Raw genomic sequence first — 21,858 nt, 5'->3', positions numbered from 1 at the left:
CCCGATTTAAGATGAATTTAATTTACATTTTCTTTCAGTTTGTTTATTTCCCGACTTGGCTGAAATCCATGACTGGCCTTAATTCAGTTCCGATTTTCCGTACTTGTAATCCACGAATGCATGACAGTTAATAGATTTATAAGCACGTGCATTTCAAATCACAGGGAGAATTCGCATCAGCTGAGCCGACGTGACGTTCCCACACCTTCAAATACCCGCTGGCGACCAGAGTTTGACCTGGCCTGTTGATTTCTTAGTCAACGCTATCCGGCCACATTGTTTACAAGCGGCACTGATTTTTATGAATAGAATGGTGAACAAATACTGCCCACCCAACCAATCGCTAAGCCCCTATCTATTCTAAAGGTTCCTCAGCGTTGGGTATCAATTTTAGATGGACAGAAGAATGCTTCGTCTCTTCTTTCTATCATCATCCAAATTGACTACACAACTCAACAAATTTTACCTCATGTCAGATAACAAGCGAAATAGGGTAGTGGCAACACACTCGCCTAGGAATCTAAGGGTACTCGGATCGATGCCACTGTGCGGAACCCATTTTTTTTTCTTTTTCGTAAATTGATTTTTCTCTAATTACTCAATAATTATCAACATTTTCGGGATTTTTTAAAAATCATTATGACAGGTGGAAAGGCCTCTAATTGTTCCGTGAACAATTAGTCGACTAGTTTTATTTTTTTAATTTTTCTATTCGATTATTCTATTTATATATATACACACACACCCACACACATGGTGTATTTAGAAATCTAAGACGAATCGCTGGCAATAATATAATATTTATCACATTTGTTGTTGCAGAATGCAATTAGGGATGGCTACAGCGATGGACTCAAACGGGGATTTACTTGGATGTTTGACAAAAAGAAGTAAGAATAGAAACTATATAGAAACACATCCATAAATATTTGTTAAATGGATGCTTTTATAGGTTAACATTATGAAGAAATTAAAGTGAGACATTAGAAATTCACAGCAATTATAAATAACTAACTTTTGATATATCACATAATAAGTTTTAAAACTTTTAAAAAGTGAAATGATTGTTTTTATATTTATTATAAAGTAACAATTTCAGACAGCAAGATGATGAAAACATCGAAATGACCAGCCATATTTTGATGTTTGTTAAGGGCTGGAGCTCTGATGTTGAAGAGAGGGTCATCCACTGTAAGTTTTACTGTCACTTTCATGCACAAAGTTTACATGTTTGTGTAATTTCTTTACTGTATAATTGAATCAAGAGCTGATAAATTAGGATTTTTTCCCCACTTTCTGGAGAAAAATGGTGACAAAGGTTTTTCTTCTTCCAAACAAATATAGCATGCATCCTAATCGCAGTATCTACCTGATTGTTTTCACTCAGTCTGTTTGTTTTCATTTGCTACTCATTTAAGAATTATCTGCTTTCTCAAATACAAAAAAATCATCACAATTGTAAAGTTCTCATTTAAATACACTCCACCCCAAGTAAGTGTACATGTCATCTGCAAACTCCATGCATCTGATAGGTGATTCATTACAAGGTTTGCATGTGCACACCTGATTTTTAATTTTTTTTTCTTAGGTGGCATAAAAAGATACTTTATTTCTAAACGGCAGGAATCAGTCCTCAAAGTGAAAAATAAATTGCAGGAGCAAAAGCAGAAGAGAGTTGTTTATGAAAGAAAGAAGGAGGTAACATTAACATATTCATATTTACTTAAGGTGGTATGGGACACCTTTCTATTGTGACATACTTCCAATCGAAATAAACTATAAAATGAAGTACATGTATAATTTTATTTTAATGTTTTCTTTACCAAATTTGTTATCCAACAGTGTAACGCAATGGGTTCAAGCATTAGCTACGTATCTGAAAGTCATGAGGTTTGAATTCCGCAATGACTTTTATACTTTTTAGTTAAATTTAACGTACCTTAATGTTTTCAAAATAATTTAAATCATATTTTTTTTGTCAGACACTGTAAATTTTAAAATTTCTAAACTGGTAAAAGCATTTTGATGATAATATACTTTTATCCACATTAATATCAGCAGGTGTCTCATACCACCTCAATTATTCATTCTTGATCTGCATCACTGTAATGTACTGTATTTAATTAATTAAAACATTTAATTTCAATCCTCTACAGAAAGCAAAGAGGAGAAAAAATGCACTGGAACACCTTGCAAGTAGGGGGTGGGAAAATGAGATGAGAAGGGCCCAAGTAAGAAACATCTTAAAGGTGGACTTTACCTCCAGTGATGAGGAGTGTGATGGTGGATTCATCTCCCATCCACTCTCGTGGCAGAGCGATAAACTTGCCAAGGTGAAGTCCCACCTAGATAAAACTTTTCTGGAGATATGCTCGGTAAAAAGTAGGAGGATACTACAATCTAGGAGTGTTGGGGCAATTAATATTAAGCCAACTCCTACGTGTCCAGAGGTGTGTCCTTGGATGGTTAAAAACAGATTAAGTTGTTTCATTTTCTTAAAGGTATATATTTTGGCATTTTTTATGATCAAAATCTTGTAAAAAAAGTTTCATTTTACTTCATTGAACCATCAAATGAATTTCAACGATATCAAATATTCATTTATTTATCCTCGTGGAAATATTACAAATTCTTTGCATAACTCTGTCTTCAGCTAGTTCAATTATATGTATCACCCTTTGTCTGAATTTTATGTGGACTGTTACTTAAGCATTCAATGCTTATATATATATGTTTGTATGAAATATTTTTGTATCATTCTCTTTGTCAAGGATATTAATAATATGTTGAATGGCCATATAATATCTTATTCAGTTTGCTTCTTTGTTGAAAAATCTCGAATACTCAGATATCTCGAAGTTTTTAAACAGTCCCATCTAGTTCGAGATGACTGAAGTTTGACCGTATATACCTTTAAAGAATTGCATGCCATTGATGTTAAGACTTAATGAGATTTAATGCACTCAGTAATTTGATACCAACTTGAAAATCATGCAATTAAATATTTTTTAAAATTATACATGTACATGTATGTGGAAATATACATGTGCATTAAATTGTATGAAATGAAAAACTCAATTTAAGATCACACATTCTCTTTAACTGTACTATGTACATGTATCTGGTATGTACAGATACATGAATGTATAAAGATTTATTTTATTTGCTAATTTTTTTATAAAATACATTGTTCATGCATGCATAGAAACATTTTCATTTTTTTTTTCAATGACAATTTTCCAAAAGTTGTAAGAAGACAGTATGCATGTTCATTGAAAGAAAAATTAATTGTATAAGTTTACATATATATATATATATATATATATATATATATATATATATATATATATATATATATGTGTAGTGATGAATTCGAAGGATTTTTATTGACTCTAGTACATGTATCTGTATTATATATAACTGTATGTAGTGTTGAAGGTTTTTTTATTCACTCAAGTTGCTGTATTATTAATATTAGCAAACAGTTTCTACCAAATGGTATCGATAGTATATTTTTGTCAAAATTGAATATTCGATTTATGAAACTAGGGGGTCATTTTAGCTTCTTTTTTTTGCCTCTTAACAAATTTCTGAATCATTTATTTAACCTAATTTGTAAAATTAATTTGTTTGGTTTTAGCTGTAAGCAATCATAGAAAAATTCAACTAGTATGTACTGTGATAAGAGAAGAACATGTACTGGTGTATATAGATTTTGTAAGTTTCAAGATTGTTATAAAGACCACCTGTAATGTTGATCACCTCTTCAATGATTTCTTTTAACAAGTTTCATCAATATGCTTACATTGATTACCATATTTGTATAAAAATTATTCATGTTGTGTATTCTTGCCATTTGAAACCTAGATGTAAACATGCAATCTAATCTCTAGTCATTATAAATGTTATTATGATATAATTGTGTTTTTTTTTAAGAATAAATTTGTTGTTTAATCAATTGATATTTTTTTATTAATATATTCATTTTAAAATTGTATTTAGCATTACATTAATTGACTAATATAGTTTGTCATTATGAGAAAGGAATTTAAAACTTAATGTAAATTGTGAACCAAAACTGACTGAAGGTAATGTTTTCACTGGTCGAAAGGCAGAAAAGGGTAGAAAATACTCCAAGTACAAGATTCACGATGACAAACTGCTGTCAAACATAAGATTATATAAAAGGATAAAAGATAAAAAAAAAAAAAAGGTAACAAAAGACGACCTTTTTTTTAATAGAAAGGTAATCAATAGACATAAAAAGGTATAAAAGATGAATTAAAGATTGTTAAAGGTGATATTTTGTAATATATCACCAGGCAGATTGGGAGTATATAAGCGATGCATATTAGATAACAAAAGGTTTTAAAAGTTGACGGAAGTAAATCTTTCAAAATAAGAAAGATGATAAAAGTCCAAACTGCATTAGTTGAAAAGGTCCTGAAAGATTGTTTTTCTTGAGTTAAAAGGTAATAAAAGATAGCATTTCTATTTTTAAAAGATTTATAAAAGTGGGCCTTTTGGATATCTTTTTTATGCTCAAAAGTTGAACAAAATATTAACTTTTATACCTTTCCACAAAATATAAAAGATATTTAAAAGGTGTAAAAAGGTAAACAAAAGTTAGCCATTTGGTTATCTTTTGGATAAACAAAAGGCGATTTTTCGTGCAGTGATTAACTATTGATAAACATTAAAATTCATTTCATGAATCTACGCAACACTGGTAAATCTTCAAGTACAGTCACTATCAATTTTACAAAAATATTGACGGTTCTTTATCCGAAACTGTTCCTTGTACCTTTAACTTAGTACACTAACATTTTATGAAAAGACGGTTTGTCTTAGAATAAGAAAGCTAATGCAATTCTGAGAAAAGGAATACCACATATTGCCAATTCCATTGAGGTTTAATAAAAATATGGCCATTTAAGTGAACCCACCATTTCCAATTTCCTTTAGTAAACACAGATTTATAGGGTTCTCCATAGTAAAACATCTTTACCTGACATTTTAGAGGTCAATTGTTGTTCAACCACCTTTAAAAAGAAACCTTATTCAATACAACATACATCTACATGATATAATCATGATAAAAAGCTTCACATCACTTAGAAATGCCCTTACATGTATCTCCCCCCCCCATCTTTTGATTTTCACAAAAAGTAATGGTTTGAAATGTTTTACCTAATTTTATGAAACTTGTGGCAATTTCCTTGAGTCATTTCTCACACATATTTGAAAACAATCATCAATGATTCTAAAATTTGATCTTTATTTGTTTATTGTATGATTTGTACCATTTTAATTAACAAATAGACAGCTGTCCTGCTTGTGATTTCTTGTTTTCATGAAAAAAGTAAGCTAACAATCATATTTAGTGAATATCTAATCTATTCTGATTTCTAGTCTCCTTCTAACCATGCTAAAACAGTAAGTTACAACCTACAAGCTAGACATCTGCCTTAAATTAAAATTAAATTCAAACACACCCAGGTAGCTGGAGACATATCGAGTTGATTTCCTAAAAAATGTTCAAATTTGACATGTTTTTCTACTTTTTTATGCATATATACCTTAGAAAGGTAGAAATAGGTTGTTTCTTGTTCATTTCAAAAGTAATTATCATAGCAGATGTTATTTCAAAGTCAAATGTACATTTACATATCCTACATGATTGCGCCCATGAGAAAAGGGTGCTTATGACATTTTTTGCACATTTTTAGATTTTTACATAATTGAATTAAACACATCTTAAAGTTGTCAAATTTAAAATTTTATGGCTATACGCTCATTCTTAGTAGAGTTTTTTGCCCATTTACAGTGATGCTTTTTCAATAGGAAAATCATGACGTCGTGTTTCACATCCATGTACGCAACGTCAACAATCATTACTGTGAATTAGTCGTTTAATAAACGTAAAATACAGCACTTTGTTAGTTTGTTATCAGTATCTTTTCGCATTGCTGCATATAGTTGTATGCTTGCATCTATGCTATTCATTTATTTCAGAAACACAGGTTTGTTGTTATTGGGGTTTTTTAAAATCATAAATATTTCTACTGTCAGCGCAGTTGTCTGCCAGTGAACAGTGATTATTCAAAAAAAAAATGGCGGTTGTATAGTTTCAGATTATTTTTGGATATCAACGAGAAACTAGTTAGTGGCGTATTCTATGTGAACATATTTCATTTATATAAACACTGTCTTTTCCATATAAACAATCAATAGCTAAAATATATTAGTAGCTTTTTTTCTTAAACAACATAAATTATGCGATTTTCGTGACATTATTAAACATGTCATATTTTAGTAATGAACTCTGAAAACAATATCCGAAGTAACGTATTATACAATTTTGTTTAATCATGATCCATTGTTCAACTTATTGATGCAATTATAGTAGCAGCACTGAACTATTCTTTTGAAGTTTTCATCGGTAACTAGACTTTGACCTGTATACTCACAGATGAACACAATAAGAAAAAAGTAGTTAATTCTACCACTCCTGGGAACATGCCCTTTACACCACTCTTTCTGTTCAAAAGATTTTTTCCATTCGACTTTATGCAGAATTTAGGGAAAACAGCGCCCCTTCCCTGTATCAGATGATATTTACCCCCTCCAATATTGATAAATTTCACATAATTTAAAAAGTTATTTTTTTAGTGTATGTGGGATATTTTTACTTTTCGGTCGCTTCTAGACACATTTTTTTCGAACTACTGTGATTGTTTTTCTCTAATTGTTAAGCCCCCCCCCCCCCCCCCCGCCCGCCTTTGCTTATTTCGGGCGAGCCCACACCTGAAAAATAACATCCAGACACTTATCATATGTGTGTGACTATTCCACAGCAAATATGTAGGTTTGGTATCATAGAGAAAACATGCAGTATGCAGAGATTGATTACGTGTTTTGAATGTATATTTCACCATCGGTTTAAGATGTCTCTCAATCGTCCATTACCCATAATCCAAAGCTTATACATGCATATAAATACACCGTCAGTGCGCTGTATTCAAGCTGTATAATTACGGGCCGCCGGAAGGCGGTCCGTTATTTGATATACATTTAAATTGTGTTACTGCGTTTCTGCGGGATAGTTCTTTTTTAATTGAATTGATATTTTGCTTCTTTTTATGAATTGAAAGTAAATTTGCATGTAGAAATATATTTTATGCTTTATAATAAATATCACATATTTTTGGTTCTACTCGAAAATGAAAAATAGGTCATACTTAGTAGACTGTTGTGTTTTGCGCGTTTTTATCGAGACTATAATCTATTCGGAAACTTTCGGAATTCTTCTTTCTTTTCAAAACAATGCATCGGGATCGGTATGCGGGACATACTATAGACCCGAAATACTAAAGACCTGAATGTCATTAAATTTTATATAAATGATATATTTGAATTTCTATGTGCCGTGTCAAATAAAATGACTTTGTTTGTGTATTTATTATATTTCAATGTAAAATGTAGTAGAAATTATCATGAAATTATATCCATATCAATTATTTACGCAAAAATATGACAGAAATGAAAATTTGAATTGACTGGAAAATTCGAACTAATCCATAACTATTCTATCATGTGATCCCTTAAAATCATATAAACTAATGCATTAAGTTTTCAATCAGTACAATACAACAAAAAATGGTTTGAAATACATAATCTCCAAGAGAAAAATGATGAGTTGAACTTATTGTATTACAGTAATGTACAAATCAATGCGTTCTCCATTACTTCATACTATGGCAATGACCGTACAATTACCGTTAGAAATGCTTACAGTAATGAACTCGATTTTTAATGATGATAGTAAAATGTCAAACTTCAAAACAAGTAGCTGAAAGTATATTAGAATTTACCATAAAAATTAGTACAACCAACTTTTATTTTCTTCTTTGTGGTGTGTTTTATGTAAACAACCAATGATTCATACAACAATTATATTTTTTGCGGCCCATTTGACGCTTGCGTCAATATGATTTCTTGTTAGTCTTTATGTATCCTAAATGTACATATTCCAGAATCATTTATAAAATTTACACACTTCATCAAAGTCGTAAATAATTTAATGAATCCGCTCCATCGACTAACATAAATGTGAAAATAAAACTCAGGTTCGGACGGGATCGTGAAACCGTCTGATATTCTAAAGTTCTTCAGTAATGGTCACAAGAAAATGAACAAGTATCGAGATTGGTATTGACGATCACAAAGTTATTGATTAATTAATACTAATCGAATTAAAAAATAAGTTCCGATAAAAATCATGAGGTAGGTTCAACGTTTATAATATTGAACAGTTTTATTTTCGATCATGATTTATCGGTATAAAAGCAGAAAATAGCGAGTCAATATATAATTGTATATATAGGCTGTAATTATGATGTCAAACATTTTTAGTAATACATATTCACTAACTACTCATGTTTGGAAAAATATTCCGAACTCTTGCGACACCGTAGGTACTGGCACGATAACAGTTTCTCACTCTTTTAAGCGTGCGACTTAAAGAATCTTGTATTTAAAAAAAACATGCATGAACATAATGTACAAATTTGTTTATGGTGTAGTTTTTGTTTGTAACGTATATTTAGAAATCATGTCAATGTATTATTAAGAGTTAATGGAAATCTCTCTTTCCTTTTATCTATTTGGTACTATTCCATGACCATTTTTGTTCTGGCTCTTTGTTTAAATATATAACTTGAAATAGGAAGTTTTAATTTTTAAAAAAGTATAAGAGTATGATTACATCATTTCTGAACCATTCTCAGGAACCAACATCCAGATAGTGACTTTCTGCATATTTAAATTCACGTTCATTACATTGAATCGGACCACTAAAGATGTTGACTGTTTAACAACTTTAAAACACATACAACAGTATTAAAAACAAAATCGACATCATACAGGAAAATAATCCGTATACTCGCGTAACGGGTCAAATTTATTGACAAAACAGGTGTTAGTATTTTTAAAGCGCTAAGCATACTTAGCTGCAGCGCTTTTTTGACGCCAGATTTCTAAATGTACTTCCACTTCCGTTTTCGCGTTTCCTATATACCGCCACCTACTGGCGGATGCTGGAGAAGTCGTATCATGGAGAAGTCGTACTCTGGAAATATCATAGCTATGCAGAAGGGAGAACTTAATTATCTTCAAGTTATCCTGCATGCAGATGCATTTGTTCTACCAGTATTAAATTAACAAAAACAAATGACCTCGATTTCCAAAAATTGCTAAAATTTTAAAATCAAGCATTTTTAAACATGCTTTAAGGCAGATTGTTATATTGTAAATTGGAAATTTTGACTTTACAGTCAAATGGATAAAATAAAGATACACTTACATTTATTGCGAAATGCTTTTATCATGTTTATTATGATTTTTTAAAAAGTCATCAGCGTTTTGTTTTCACTGTAACACGACAACATGCATTAATCATTAAAAAAAATTTGCATTCTATAACTGAGACATATCCAAATTCTACATCATTTCAGAATTCTGAGTAAGTGCATTTTTCTCAATAACTAACAATATGATTCTTTACATGTATTTTCATATCAATCGATATATTTTTAACACTTTCTTCCCGACTTAGCGCTTTTCAGTACTTTCAGTACTTTGATTACATAGTAGGCGATATATATGCACGAGAAGATAAATAGGCGTAAGGTATTTTTTATAAACCCGTTAATCGTAATGGTTACATCACTGGTTACTGAAAGAAAGGATTTTTTTTATATCATGCCAAAAACCTATACGATACTTTTGAATTTAATCAATGTAACATTAAATAGTACATCTTAAAATAGTTTTATAAGGTAATTTATTACTGTTAATTGTTAATCAATCTAAATATTTAACTAGTCTCTGCCTGTGCAAGCCTCGGTTGGGGACAACTATCTGGAAATTCCAGAAACGCGGATTTCGGACTCGGGATCTTACAAGTGTTTTGTTGTTGGTGAGAAATCAAGGTTTTTTGCGGTTGCCAGATTAGATATTTATTCAGGTACGTGTCTTAGTAAAGATCAATTGGTTTGTTTTATAAAATACTAAATATTTGAAAGCGTTCTTCTCTTATATTATTGGAATACTCGTATTTGCTTTACTTTGAAACACAGCTAAAAAATAAAAGTGTCATTTCCTAGTCACTTGCAAACACTCTAAAAGTTGTACAAAAGTATGTGTACCTAGACTTGTCAGTTACACCCTCGGCCTCAGGTATTGCCTTAATAATTTAGAATAAAATATATTTTATTTCCCTTCTTTACTGATTTTAGATGATATATCAACATAAGCACAAGGGTGTGATAAGTGTAGAAACGTCGTTCAAAAAGTCATTACTCCATTGAAATGATTCTTTAAAAATTTAACTTATTATCAAACAATGAAGACCAATATGTTGAATTTTTTTTCTCATTTTTTTCCAATCTTAAATAATGAACGCTATTCTCATATAAGTGTATATTATATTCATGTGTCGGAGTCATAATGTGCAATATGCTTAAACTTACTTTAAAAGTGGTAAAAAAAAATTTTTGTCAATACATGCATTGAAGGTGCTTATCTTTATTTTATAAAGAGCTGTTTATTTAGAGTACTAAGATTATTATCAATTTATTATCAAAAATATGAAAGCCCAATATTGCACTTCATCTCTAGTGAGCTTATTTATAAAACAACAGACGTGTTCTTATATGCAGGGCATTGTCTAATATTGTTATGTTTTAGAATGTGAAGCAGACAAAATGATGTGTTCCAATACAAAGTGTGTACCAATCAGCTTTATTTGTGACGGAGATAACGACTGTGGGGACTTCTCCGACGAAAGAAATTGTAGTACGTTTTGGAAAAAGACAATATTTTAGCAGATTAATTTGGCAACGAAAATATTAAAGTTTATACATAGAGAATAATAGATATCCTTTTTCATATCACAGCTAGTATTAGCTCGACACTTATAGCAGTGCGACGGCCGATACAGGCTGTGATACTGATCAGAAAAAGGTATCTATTATTATATTCGTTACATACTTAGTACATATAATAAAATTTATTGAAAAACATCAACTTGAACAAATTGACTTTTAATATTATATTTGAAAGTAGTCTGTGCATGTATTACAAAAAAATAAAATCTTTTTTGTTTAACCCAACATGAAGTTACAGAACCGGAATTTTCTCAGCTTTTAAAATTTACTGCTTTAAACATTAACTAGCAATTGAAGTTTTTAATTGCACTTAAAAATTTCAACTATAACAAATGTATTATTTTTCCGTCTGTAAACACGCACAAATGCCGAAAAGAAAAAAACCAGGCAGAGGAGTTCCGCAAGGGGTGTAATACGCATCCGTATCAGCCATAGGGCTGAAAACCTGTATAAGCACGGAAGGCCGATACAAGTTTTGTGAAGTTATCTGTATCACACATGCAAAAAAAAAACTTGTATTTATTACTAAGTATGTAATAAAATTTTATAAAAACCGGAAGATGATATCAAACGTTTTTATGATTAAAAGAAAAGGACACAAAAGTTGTACTTGTCCTGGACATATTTTCGAATCATATTCAGTTTAGTTGTCGTTTGTTTTTTAAACGTTTAGGAGGTTAAACAAAATAACGATGCTAGTTACGTTACACCTGAAGCCCCTATCCCAATTGGCGCACGATGAGAAGCGACCAAATATTCGTGCGACCGAAAAAATAAGATATGAATCGTCAGTTGTTGTCGAAATAATCGCATATGAAATAAGTATTCGTAAGAATTTCGCACGATCTAAGCGGGCGTTGTGCGATGTATACGTATTGAATCTTGCAATATATCTTGCGTCTGTATGCGACAGTTGCACAATGAAAGCAACTGTTGAAAAATAATACGATAGGAACGCGCGAGAGACTAGGTGATCGGGCGGTTGAACGTGCGCCAATGTGATTAGACATGCGGTCATGCGTTCCATGGTACGAATGATCGTGCAGGTCAGAGGGGGTATATACACCGCCCATATTCGGTAGACATAGTTAAAAGCGAAAAAAGATGGCGCCTAAGAAGACAGATATGCAGAAGCATTTATTATTATACCTCAATATGATTGTTCTATTATATCTGATTGGTCGAATTGGTAATCATATGTTGCTTGGTATAATAAAACGTTTATTGCCTTAATGTTCAGGTAATATAAAGATTTATTCCCCAGAAAAAAACAAATTTCTCTCGGGCGAAGCCATCGGGAAATATGATTTTTTGAGGGAATAAATCTTCATACATGTATTTCCCTCACCACCATGCAATAAATGTATATTGTATATTTTAGTCTGAAACAGAGATGCATATACAGGGTATATATACTAGTAGCAAAGCATGGCATATTGAAGCTGATCAGCTGTGCAATGTCGTGCAATGATAATAAAACATTGCAAGATTACATGAGACACGTTGAGCAACAGTCTCACGGTCGCAAAACAGACCCATACGATATTTATTAATCGTGTATCACTCTTGCGAGTACACAAAACGTTGTAAAACGTTTGTACTACTAATTGTGCGTTGCACTGCAATAATTTGGATCGCTTTCGGTCGCGTCTGAATAGTGTGCATGTCCACTATTCAGAGGCGACTTAATGCGACCAGTAAAAAGTATTCAACGAATGCAAGAGCTCGTGCAACGTAGGCGAGAGCGGGTGCGAAGCTAAAGAATTTCGATCGCAAAGTGGTGTAAAGTGGTCGTGCACCAATTGTGAATGGGGCTCAACTGATCTACTATATAAAGGAGACTGTAACTAGACTATTGTATAACGGACCTTGAGTGATACTTTCTGAAATGAACTCAAAAAGCAAAGGAAGAATCTGGGCAGTATATGGTGCAATAATATCTGTACTGATTTCAGAACAGTTGTTTTTTTTCATAATATTAAACTGTACATTTTGTATAAAGATGTTTAAATGATTGTATAGTTTATTTTGGTGTGCGTTGAACTCCAACCGTTCTATTAATTGGTCTAAGGGTCTAATAAACTCAAAAAGCAAAGAGAGAATCTTGGCAGTAAATGGTGCAATAATATATCTGTACTGATTTCAGAACAGTTGTTTTTTTTTTCATAATATTGAACTGTACATTTTGTATAAAGATGTTTAAATGATTTTATAGTTTATTTTGGTGTGCGTTGAACTCCAAACGTTCTATTAATTGGTCTAAGGGTCTAATTCTTAACCATCCTCTAAGAGCGTATTTAACCATTTTATTGAATCGGACAAAACAGCCTAAATGCTGATGCAATTTTCTCATTTAAAACCATATATTGTAGCGGGCAACACGTGTAGACCAGAACAAATTACCTGTTCCAATGGAAAGTGTGTACCAATCAGCTACATCTGTGACGGAGATAACGACTGTGGCGACTTCTCCGACGAAAGAAACTGTGGTAAGTATATTTGATGATTTTTTCAACGTCATTTATTTGAATAACGATTTTTCAATACATGATATAAAAAGAATAGTGAATACTGTAAGCTATTTTTCGCGACGACTATCGCGATTTCCCTATAACAAACGCGACAACTAATTTTCGCTACCAAGTCTTATCTACACCTGTTTCTTTTTATTACAACTAAATGGCAAATACTGGTTCGAGGCAATATATATTCGCGGCAATAAGTCTCTCGCGAACCTTGCGAAAATTTCTCGCACTCAAATAAAAGTTGGTTTACAGTCATTTGTTTATAACTAGAAGTTATACATTTCAAACTATGAGCTTTAAAGCTATACACGCTATAATTTTCGTCAATTTTGAATAAAGGGGAAAATGTATGTGTTTAATTACTAATAAAAGTTACCTTTATTCTGTTAATTATAATGCTCAATTCGATCACCTAACAAATATATCAAATATTAAACAATAAAAAATATTTATTTTCCTGCCAGGAAAGTAATGCCTCCTCGTGAATATCAATCTATCACGTGATATCGACAGCTAAATTTAGCCTATAATACCAAAACTGGTGAAGGGTCAACATCTTCATAATTGTGATAGATTTACAAAGGAAAGGATATTTTCAGTAACGCATAAATTTGTCCGATATACGAGTACAAACAAAAGAAAAAAATACAAGCCTGTGAGTAGATATGAATACTTCCTTAAAAAAAAAAACGTAGACCTGTGTTTTTCCCCTATGTGCTATTTATAGATCCTATAAGTGTTAATGCAGAAGTAAGGGTATCGTGAATAACAAACGTATTTTACTCATTATACATGTATGTTTTTCAAATTAACAACTGTTAAGCATATTAAAAATCAAGTTGGATATCTAATTAGGCAAACAATAACGACCACCTAGTTCTCCGCGGACATGCGCAATGAGGTCGGTTTGCTCTTCCTTCATCAATATTCATGAAAAGGTATATTTTCCTGGCAGGAAAATAAACAATTAAAAATCTATATTTTTGTAACGAGATGGAATTCACCCTTTTATTTACAGATTAAGGATAACTTTTATAAGTAGACAAACACATGCGTTTTCACTGTCATTCAAAATTGACGCAAATTATAGCGTGTATAGCTTTAATTTACGCAGATGGCATACATGTATCGCTGTGTGTTTTTGTACTTCGGAGCTCGTCGTTCGTTAACATCTTTACATTTTCAGCTACTTCTCTGTAAATATAAGGACTATCTTGTCTAAACTGAATGGGTAGCATATACGACAGAAAGAGAGAAAATTATAAGTCCTAATAGTTTATTTTAACCGATTTGAAACTGACTCGAATTATGTTATGTAATATTTCAGTATCTTTACGACAGGGACAATTTCCATGCTTTTTTGAAGGCAAATTTTTGGTTTTAAACTGTAACGATTACACACAATTGTTACAAATCTTCTACAGAGCTTGAAAGTTAGCGGGAAAATAAACAGTGTATAATTAGGAAGGAAATAACAGAAAAATACATATATGTTCATAGATACTATTTTTAGAAGACATACAGGTGGTCTCGTTTGATGATATAACATACATTGATTTATATGAAATTCTATGCTTAAAGATGTCTTTTTGCACAATCTTACAAGTTTCTCACATTTTATTATGTTGAATTCCACTTTATTTTGTAAGACTTCATACCTGCCTTACTTTCTTGCTCCACGCATGTTTACTCGACAAACTCTTGTTAAAAATTTTTATGACCTTCCTTTAGTAAATAAAAGTAATGTCACCCTTTCCTAATAAAACGATGTATATCTGTATCCGATTCATTCATTTGTAATGATTTGTAGTCAAACAACGGACTTACTCTTCAACGAAATCCACTTTATTTCGGGCATTTTATTTCAGATTTTCAAAATATATGATTTTCCTTTCTACTTCTTATGACCTGTATTAGCCGTAACATTCGAGTAAATTGTATCAATATTTTTAAAGATAAACATTTTTTGATATATGATACCTACGAAATTTGGTTTCATTTAATAAAAGAACATTGCTTAGAAAATTTATGAAAACGCGAAAGAGGGAAAGCAGTCACCGGGAAATATGCAATTTAGATAGCAAGCATGTTTATTGCGGGTTAAAAATATCCCTTAATGCTTTGTAAGGTAAAAAAAAAAGGTGGGGTTTCTCGAGTTTTTTTTTAAGGTTCGTCTGTGTGAAACTGATGTTATCATCACATCTATAACACATCAATGCTGTTTAACTCAAATAACTCAATTTTCATGACATGCTCATTCTTTTTGTAAACACATTTCAAATCCATGTTCATAATCTTATTATAAATTACCATATATTATAGCAGCCAGCACGTGTAGACCAGACCAAATGACCTGTTCCAATGAAAAGTGTGTACCAATCAGCTACATCTGTGACGGAGATAACGACTGTGGCGACTTCTCCGACGAAAGAAACTGTGGTAAGTGTGATTGATGAGGTTTACAACGTCATTTATTTAAAAATCGATTTTTCAATACATGAAATAAAAACTATAGTGAATAATTGTTACAACATGGTTATACCTAGAAGTTATACATTTCAAACTATGCACTTTAATTTACTCAGATGACATACATGTATCGTTATATGTTTTCGGAACTCGTCGTCCGTTAACATCTTTACATTTTTAGCTACTTCTCTGTAAATATTAGGACTATCTTGCCTAAACTAAATAGGTGGCATACACAAGAGAGGGAATAATAAATCCTAATAATTTATTTTTAACTGATTTGAAAGTGGCTCCAGGTATGTTATATGAGATTTCAGAATCTTTAAGACAGGTCCAATTTCCATGCTTACCTTACCCAGTTCTTGCTTGATGGCAATGAATTTTTGTTCTTAACTGTTACGATAATACATACAATTGTTACAAATCTTCTATACAGCTTGAAAGTTAGCAGAAAAATAAGCACATTGTATAATAAGAAAGAAAACAACAAAAAAATACATACATGTTCATAGATATTTTTTTGCAAACCATACAGTTTATCTTATCGTTTGACAATATAGTATAGATTGATTGATATGAAATTTCAGTCTTTAAGACCTCTTTTCGTACAATCTTGCGAGTTTCTCACATTTGATTATGAATATTTCGAATTCCCCTTTTATTGTAAGACTTCCATACCTACTTTACTTATTTGCTCCACGCATGTTTACTCGACAAATTCTTGTAAAACATTTTTATGAAGTACGTAAATAAAAGTAATGTCCGCCTTCCCTAATAAAACAATGTATACCTGTCTCTGATTCATTCATTTGTATTGATTATTCAAACAATAGGTAAATAATCCAATGACATCTACTTTGTATTGGGGTTCTTTATTTCAGATTTTCAAAATAAATGATATTCCATTCTTATGATCTGTATTAGTCGTAACATTCGAGTAAATTGTATCGATGTGTTAAATGATAAACATTTATGATATATTTATACTTACGAAATTTGGTTTCATGCAAGAAAAAACATTGCTTAGAAAACTAATGAAAACGCGAAAGAGGGAAAGCAGGCAACGGAAAATGTGCGTAGATCAAACAATATATGAAATTTAGTTAGCTAGCATGTTTATTGCGGATTAAAAATCTCCCTTAAAGCTATGTTAGGTAATAAAATTGGTTCTTTTTTCGAGTTTTTTTTTTCAAGTTGCGTCTGTGTGGAACTGATGTTACCATCACATCTAAACACATTGAATGCTGTTTAACTCAAATGACTCAATTTTCATGACATGCTCATTCTTTTTGTAATTACATTTCAAAACCATGTTCATAGTCTTAACACGAATTAGTTGATGTTAGTATAGTGTTTTACAGTTGATTTAGCGAAAACGCTAATCTGCTATTGTTACGACAGAATACCCTTGCTTACCTTAGAACAAATATTCATCAAATTAGCAAATTTCAGGGTTTTTTTCATACTTGTATTGTTACGGTTCCCTGCTTTTGCTTCCTTTTTGTGTCTTGATCTTCAGTTAAATAAAAAGGAGATATATCTATTTATTTGTTTTACAGAAACCATATCATACATGCCATCCAACTTCCTTGGGTTTTCGGTGTATGTCTCAAACACAACAAATAGGTCACAGGGAACCTTGTGTTTCAAAGACAACAATTTTACCACAAGTAGCCTGCCTGCAGTGTTCACTATCAACTGTTCCGTCCACGGACAGTACGTCATCTACTACAACGAGAGGCTCCCTGGTACTGCATACCCTGACGACTATTCTATGTACGCCTTTAATGACGTATGTGAGGTGGAGGTCTACGGTACGTGGAATTAGTAGAATAATATTTAAACAAACGTCCTTTGGATCAAATACCAATTGACAATTAAGAAATGACACATTATTATTTATGTATAATCAAATAAATAATCAACAGAACAGCGGTTTAGTTTGATTTTGTGCCTAGGAATTCCGAAAACATTTTAAAAAATGAAAATCAAACAGGGTTCTTGATATAAAAACTTAGCAGGTAAGCACTATAACGTGTATATGTATTCCAAATCGATTGAGAGGATGCAATATCTATTTGCACGACGTCGTGACTTCTTAGCTTTGAAAGCTTGCATTCTCCGAAACAGTACAAGCAACAAGAATTATGGTATTTACAATATTCATTAAGAGATAACACAATACAGGTTTAATGTGTCAACTTTTAAATCCGTAATAAAAGAAATGTTAGATTTAAAAGCAATTTTTTTAAGAAAACGGGTTGTTCATCATGCACGCGTTTAATTCAGTAATAAATTTGATGACCATGTTCGGAGGATTCAATCGGGTGGGGGGGGGGGGGGGGTGCAGGGGGTATGGGTCATCGCATCGCTAGTTTTTTTACTACGGTAAGATGTAAGTATTGATTGATGTTTGGTTTTAATTAATAAACAAAGTCATCAGTTTGGATTATAGTTACTTATATGGTCTGGATTTTTTATAGGAGAACATTAATTGCCGATGTGGTTTTTGTTTATATCGATCAATGAGGGGATTTCAGTCATCTTAAAAATGGTGTAAATTGCGTGTCTTTCTAAATGTATATGCCTATAAAGTATTTATCATTTTTAAAAATGTTAAAACTTTGAAAAGTAATTGATTAAACCCCCTCCCCCCCAACCCTTCCAAAAAATAAAAATACTCTGGAGCATACCACGTACGCAACTTTATATAATTGAAATACTTTGCATTTATCTCCTTTATTTCTTATCACGAAAACCCTTTGCGTAAAAATGATAAAAAGACCAATTTCATAACAGACAATTTCATATCATAAAAACACTAAAAACTGTTATTTTCCACTAAGTTTTCCTTACCATATGAAAGGACGCAATGTAGGAGTTGTTCTGAAACAGACTTCTTAAAGTTTATTCAGTGTAGTGAAAGTGAGATTTTGGCTCCCGTGTGTTTATGAATATTTAAATATTAAGCAAAAAAAAGGTAACCAAAACATTCTTAAAGGTAAAATTCGATCAGTAATACACATGTTTTATTATATACCTGTTTAATCAAGTTAAGGTTTCATTACATCCTTTATATTTTATTATAAAATATAAACGTGATTATCATTACAGAATCACTAAAAGAAGACAGTGTGAATAACTGGCAGACTATGTTCTACTGTATGCTGGGTGTTTTTTGCGTTTCGCTAATCATCAATGGACTACTTGTTCAGTGTGTGCATTCACGGTAAATACTCCTAACTTCAAATCTAGTTATTGTTACAATAAAACAAAAGCTACATTTTTTTTTTACTAATAAGCTACTTATTATCATTATTGTCGATTACATTTTCAGAGGAAAACGGCTGAAGAAACAGAGAACAAATGACGAAGCGCAGTGGAGAAATGGCGAACTTCTTAATGTCTCGCAGAACTGTAATGACTATGAAAATTTTCAACAAACTCCTGTTGAAATATACGATACTGTCGTATAGTCGATATATGTAGATGGTCACGCTGCTGTGCATTTTATTTCAGTGATTTGGTTATTTATCACTCTTGTGTTTCTTAATTTTAGGCAAAAACTCAATCCAGCAAAATTATTCAAAACAATTAAACCAGATAATTTATTTAGCGTTTGTCAGTCTGCGAATCTTTCAAATGTGAAATAACACTCCTTAGTGAGAAAAGACATCATCTATCTATATATCTATCTATCTATCTTCCTGTACAATTTTCCCATGTCACCCTCTTTATGGTGTCTGACTGTTTACAAAATAATTGACTTCTACTTAATGTCAAACATTTTATTTCTATAAGTTGTTCTTCGAAAAACTCAGATACCTGCCGGTTATGTGTTTCACAGCAAAAAATATGAAACGTAGAGAGAGAGAGAGAGAGAGAGAGAGTAGTCTTCGTTTTGATTTTTGATTTACGTTTTGATTTTATTTACATTTAAGTATCGTGTAATTTTCATTATTTTAATATACACCCCTTTAAAAGTTTAATTTAGTTTTATATCATTTAGATGTACCTAAAGTTTTGGTTAAAATTTAGATCTCCGCTTTTATTGTCCACAGTCGTCGAGTTACAAGCGAGATACAGAGCTGACATTTCTGTGTTATGAAACATGCTCAGGTACTGCATTAAATTTTGACTGTTGAATAGAGAATTCCAAATTAAGACCTAAAATTAATGTGACAAATTCTAGGAACTATTTATTTATGTTAAAATTCACTTAGCAGATAAAAAATCAGCTTGAAAAAAAAACCTGTTACCAGTATATTAAAACAATGCAAAGGAAAACATGACACCAGTCTCGTTTACATAACAAAGAATTTTGAGTTCTGTATCTCGCTTAAAACTGATACTAAAATGTTTGTTGTTTATTTGAAATACATTACTAACGCATTGTTATAAAAAAAAATGAAAAAAAAAATATATATAACCAAAATCGAAACCATACCCCTTTGAAGCTATTTGTTTTTATTTTATCAATATCTATAGTAGATCAAATGATAGAAAAAAACAGGAATAACAACTTCTTAAATGAGTTTTATAGTTTTTAAAAGAGAGGATGTTGACATATATTTTCAAATAGTATTTATACACCACCCCTCTTGACAATTTGAAGTAAACGGTAGCGGAATGAGAAACAAAGAGTTGAAATACATTTAATTTACACAAACGTGTACGTTTATATAAACACACTTCTTAAGATCTGAGTATCGGCTTTTGATAAACATTCATGAATATTCTTTATCAAAACATTTTTTCCCAATATATTTGGACAAAATTAAGAAAGCATTAGATATTTGAATGTCGAACTTTTCGTTATTATCTAAAACTTCTTAAAAGGAAAAAAAAGATGAATCCTAAAATTAAGTTCATCTGTTGACCAATAAAAATCAAGTTTTATTGCCTTATCTTTTTTAACAGTAACTTAGTTAACTTAAAAAAAATCAATGATAACAATTTATATCATTTATATATTAACTCATTTACTTGCTGATAAATAGACTCTACATGCATCTTAAAACATCAATTCCACTTCTGTGTCTAAGCTAACTTAACAAACATAGATCATTATGTAAAACAGGGAATTTTCATCCGGACAGGGTTTTTTCAGATATTCGGTATCACCTCTCTCCGACCTACTGCTTGCTACTTTGTGAATCAGTTTGACAGTATTCCCTTCATTTTCCTTCCTTATGAAATAACAAGTTTCACTCTTGTTTTTTCTATGTAATACACACTTGTTGATATCGACATTACAGGAAATGATCTAGTGATTGTGCTTGTGAATGGAGTTGTTTTACAATGTCAATTCAATGGGTTTTTTCCCTACAGTACATTAGTCATGATGATATAACAGAACATGATTAAACACAGAGAGAGAGAGAGAGAGAGAGAGAGAGAGAGCATTGAATCTGTTAATTATTTCTAAGCATTTATGAAAAAAAAAAAATTCGAAAAGTTAATACCATTATGCTTTAAAATTGAATTTCATTGTCAGTAAGGTATAATTAACAGAAGACCTTGCACTGATTCTGTTGGAAATTCTTCATTATTATTTTTAAGGAAGCGGCAGACCTTACTATTATTATGAGAAATTTTCAGATTTCATATTATTTTTTTTTATTCTAGACGCCAACTTTGATCCTTATTATCTCGCTCGTTTGTTCACCGAATGATTTGAAATTTTCAGGTCTGATAACATGCCGCGCGGTCTTGTCGTTTCATAATTTACTTGATGAAAATCCCAATGTTGTGAATTATTCCCCTTTTAGTAAAATTTAACGACTTATGTTGTCCGATGGGTTTAGCTTTAACGATGACTGACAGAGTCTCAAAGATTGGCTGGTTTGGAAGCTGATACACTGAATTGGAACAAGACATATTTCATTTGTCATTAAAATGCAAATAAAAGGAGT

At 31.5% G+C, this 21,858-nt stretch overlaps 1 protein-coding gene across 1 annotated transcript; it reads left to right on the top strand.

The window, feature by feature from the left end:
• Positions 1 to 469: 469 nt before the first annotated feature.
• LOC105341050 (uncharacterized) lies at positions 470 to 19,554 on the top strand. The gene is made up of 12 exons (XM_066087444.1): positions 470 to 526; positions 823 to 890; positions 1,100 to 1,191; positions 1,589 to 1,698; positions 2,157 to 2,375; positions 9,886 to 10,027; positions 10,750 to 10,857; positions 13,322 to 13,438; positions 15,797 to 15,913; positions 17,503 to 17,757; positions 19,058 to 19,172; positions 19,281 to 19,554. The coding sequence occupies exons 1-12, from the start codon at positions 470 to 472 to the stop codon at positions 19,417 to 19,419; spliced, it is 1,539 nt and encodes a 512-aa protein (XP_065943516.1). The 3' UTR covers positions 19,420 to 19,554.
• The last annotated feature ends 2,304 nt before the right edge of the window (positions 19,555 to 21,858 follow it).

This window comes from Magallana gigas, chromosome 1 (assembly GCF_963853765.1).
Source record: "Magallana gigas chromosome 1, xbMagGiga1.1, whole genome shotgun sequence".
NCBI classification, from domain to species: Eukaryota; Metazoa; Mollusca; class Bivalvia; order Ostreida; family Ostreidae; genus Magallana; species Magallana gigas.
Note: the sequence above shows the minus strand (reverse complement) of the source record. Positions and strands in the feature narration are given on the sequence as shown.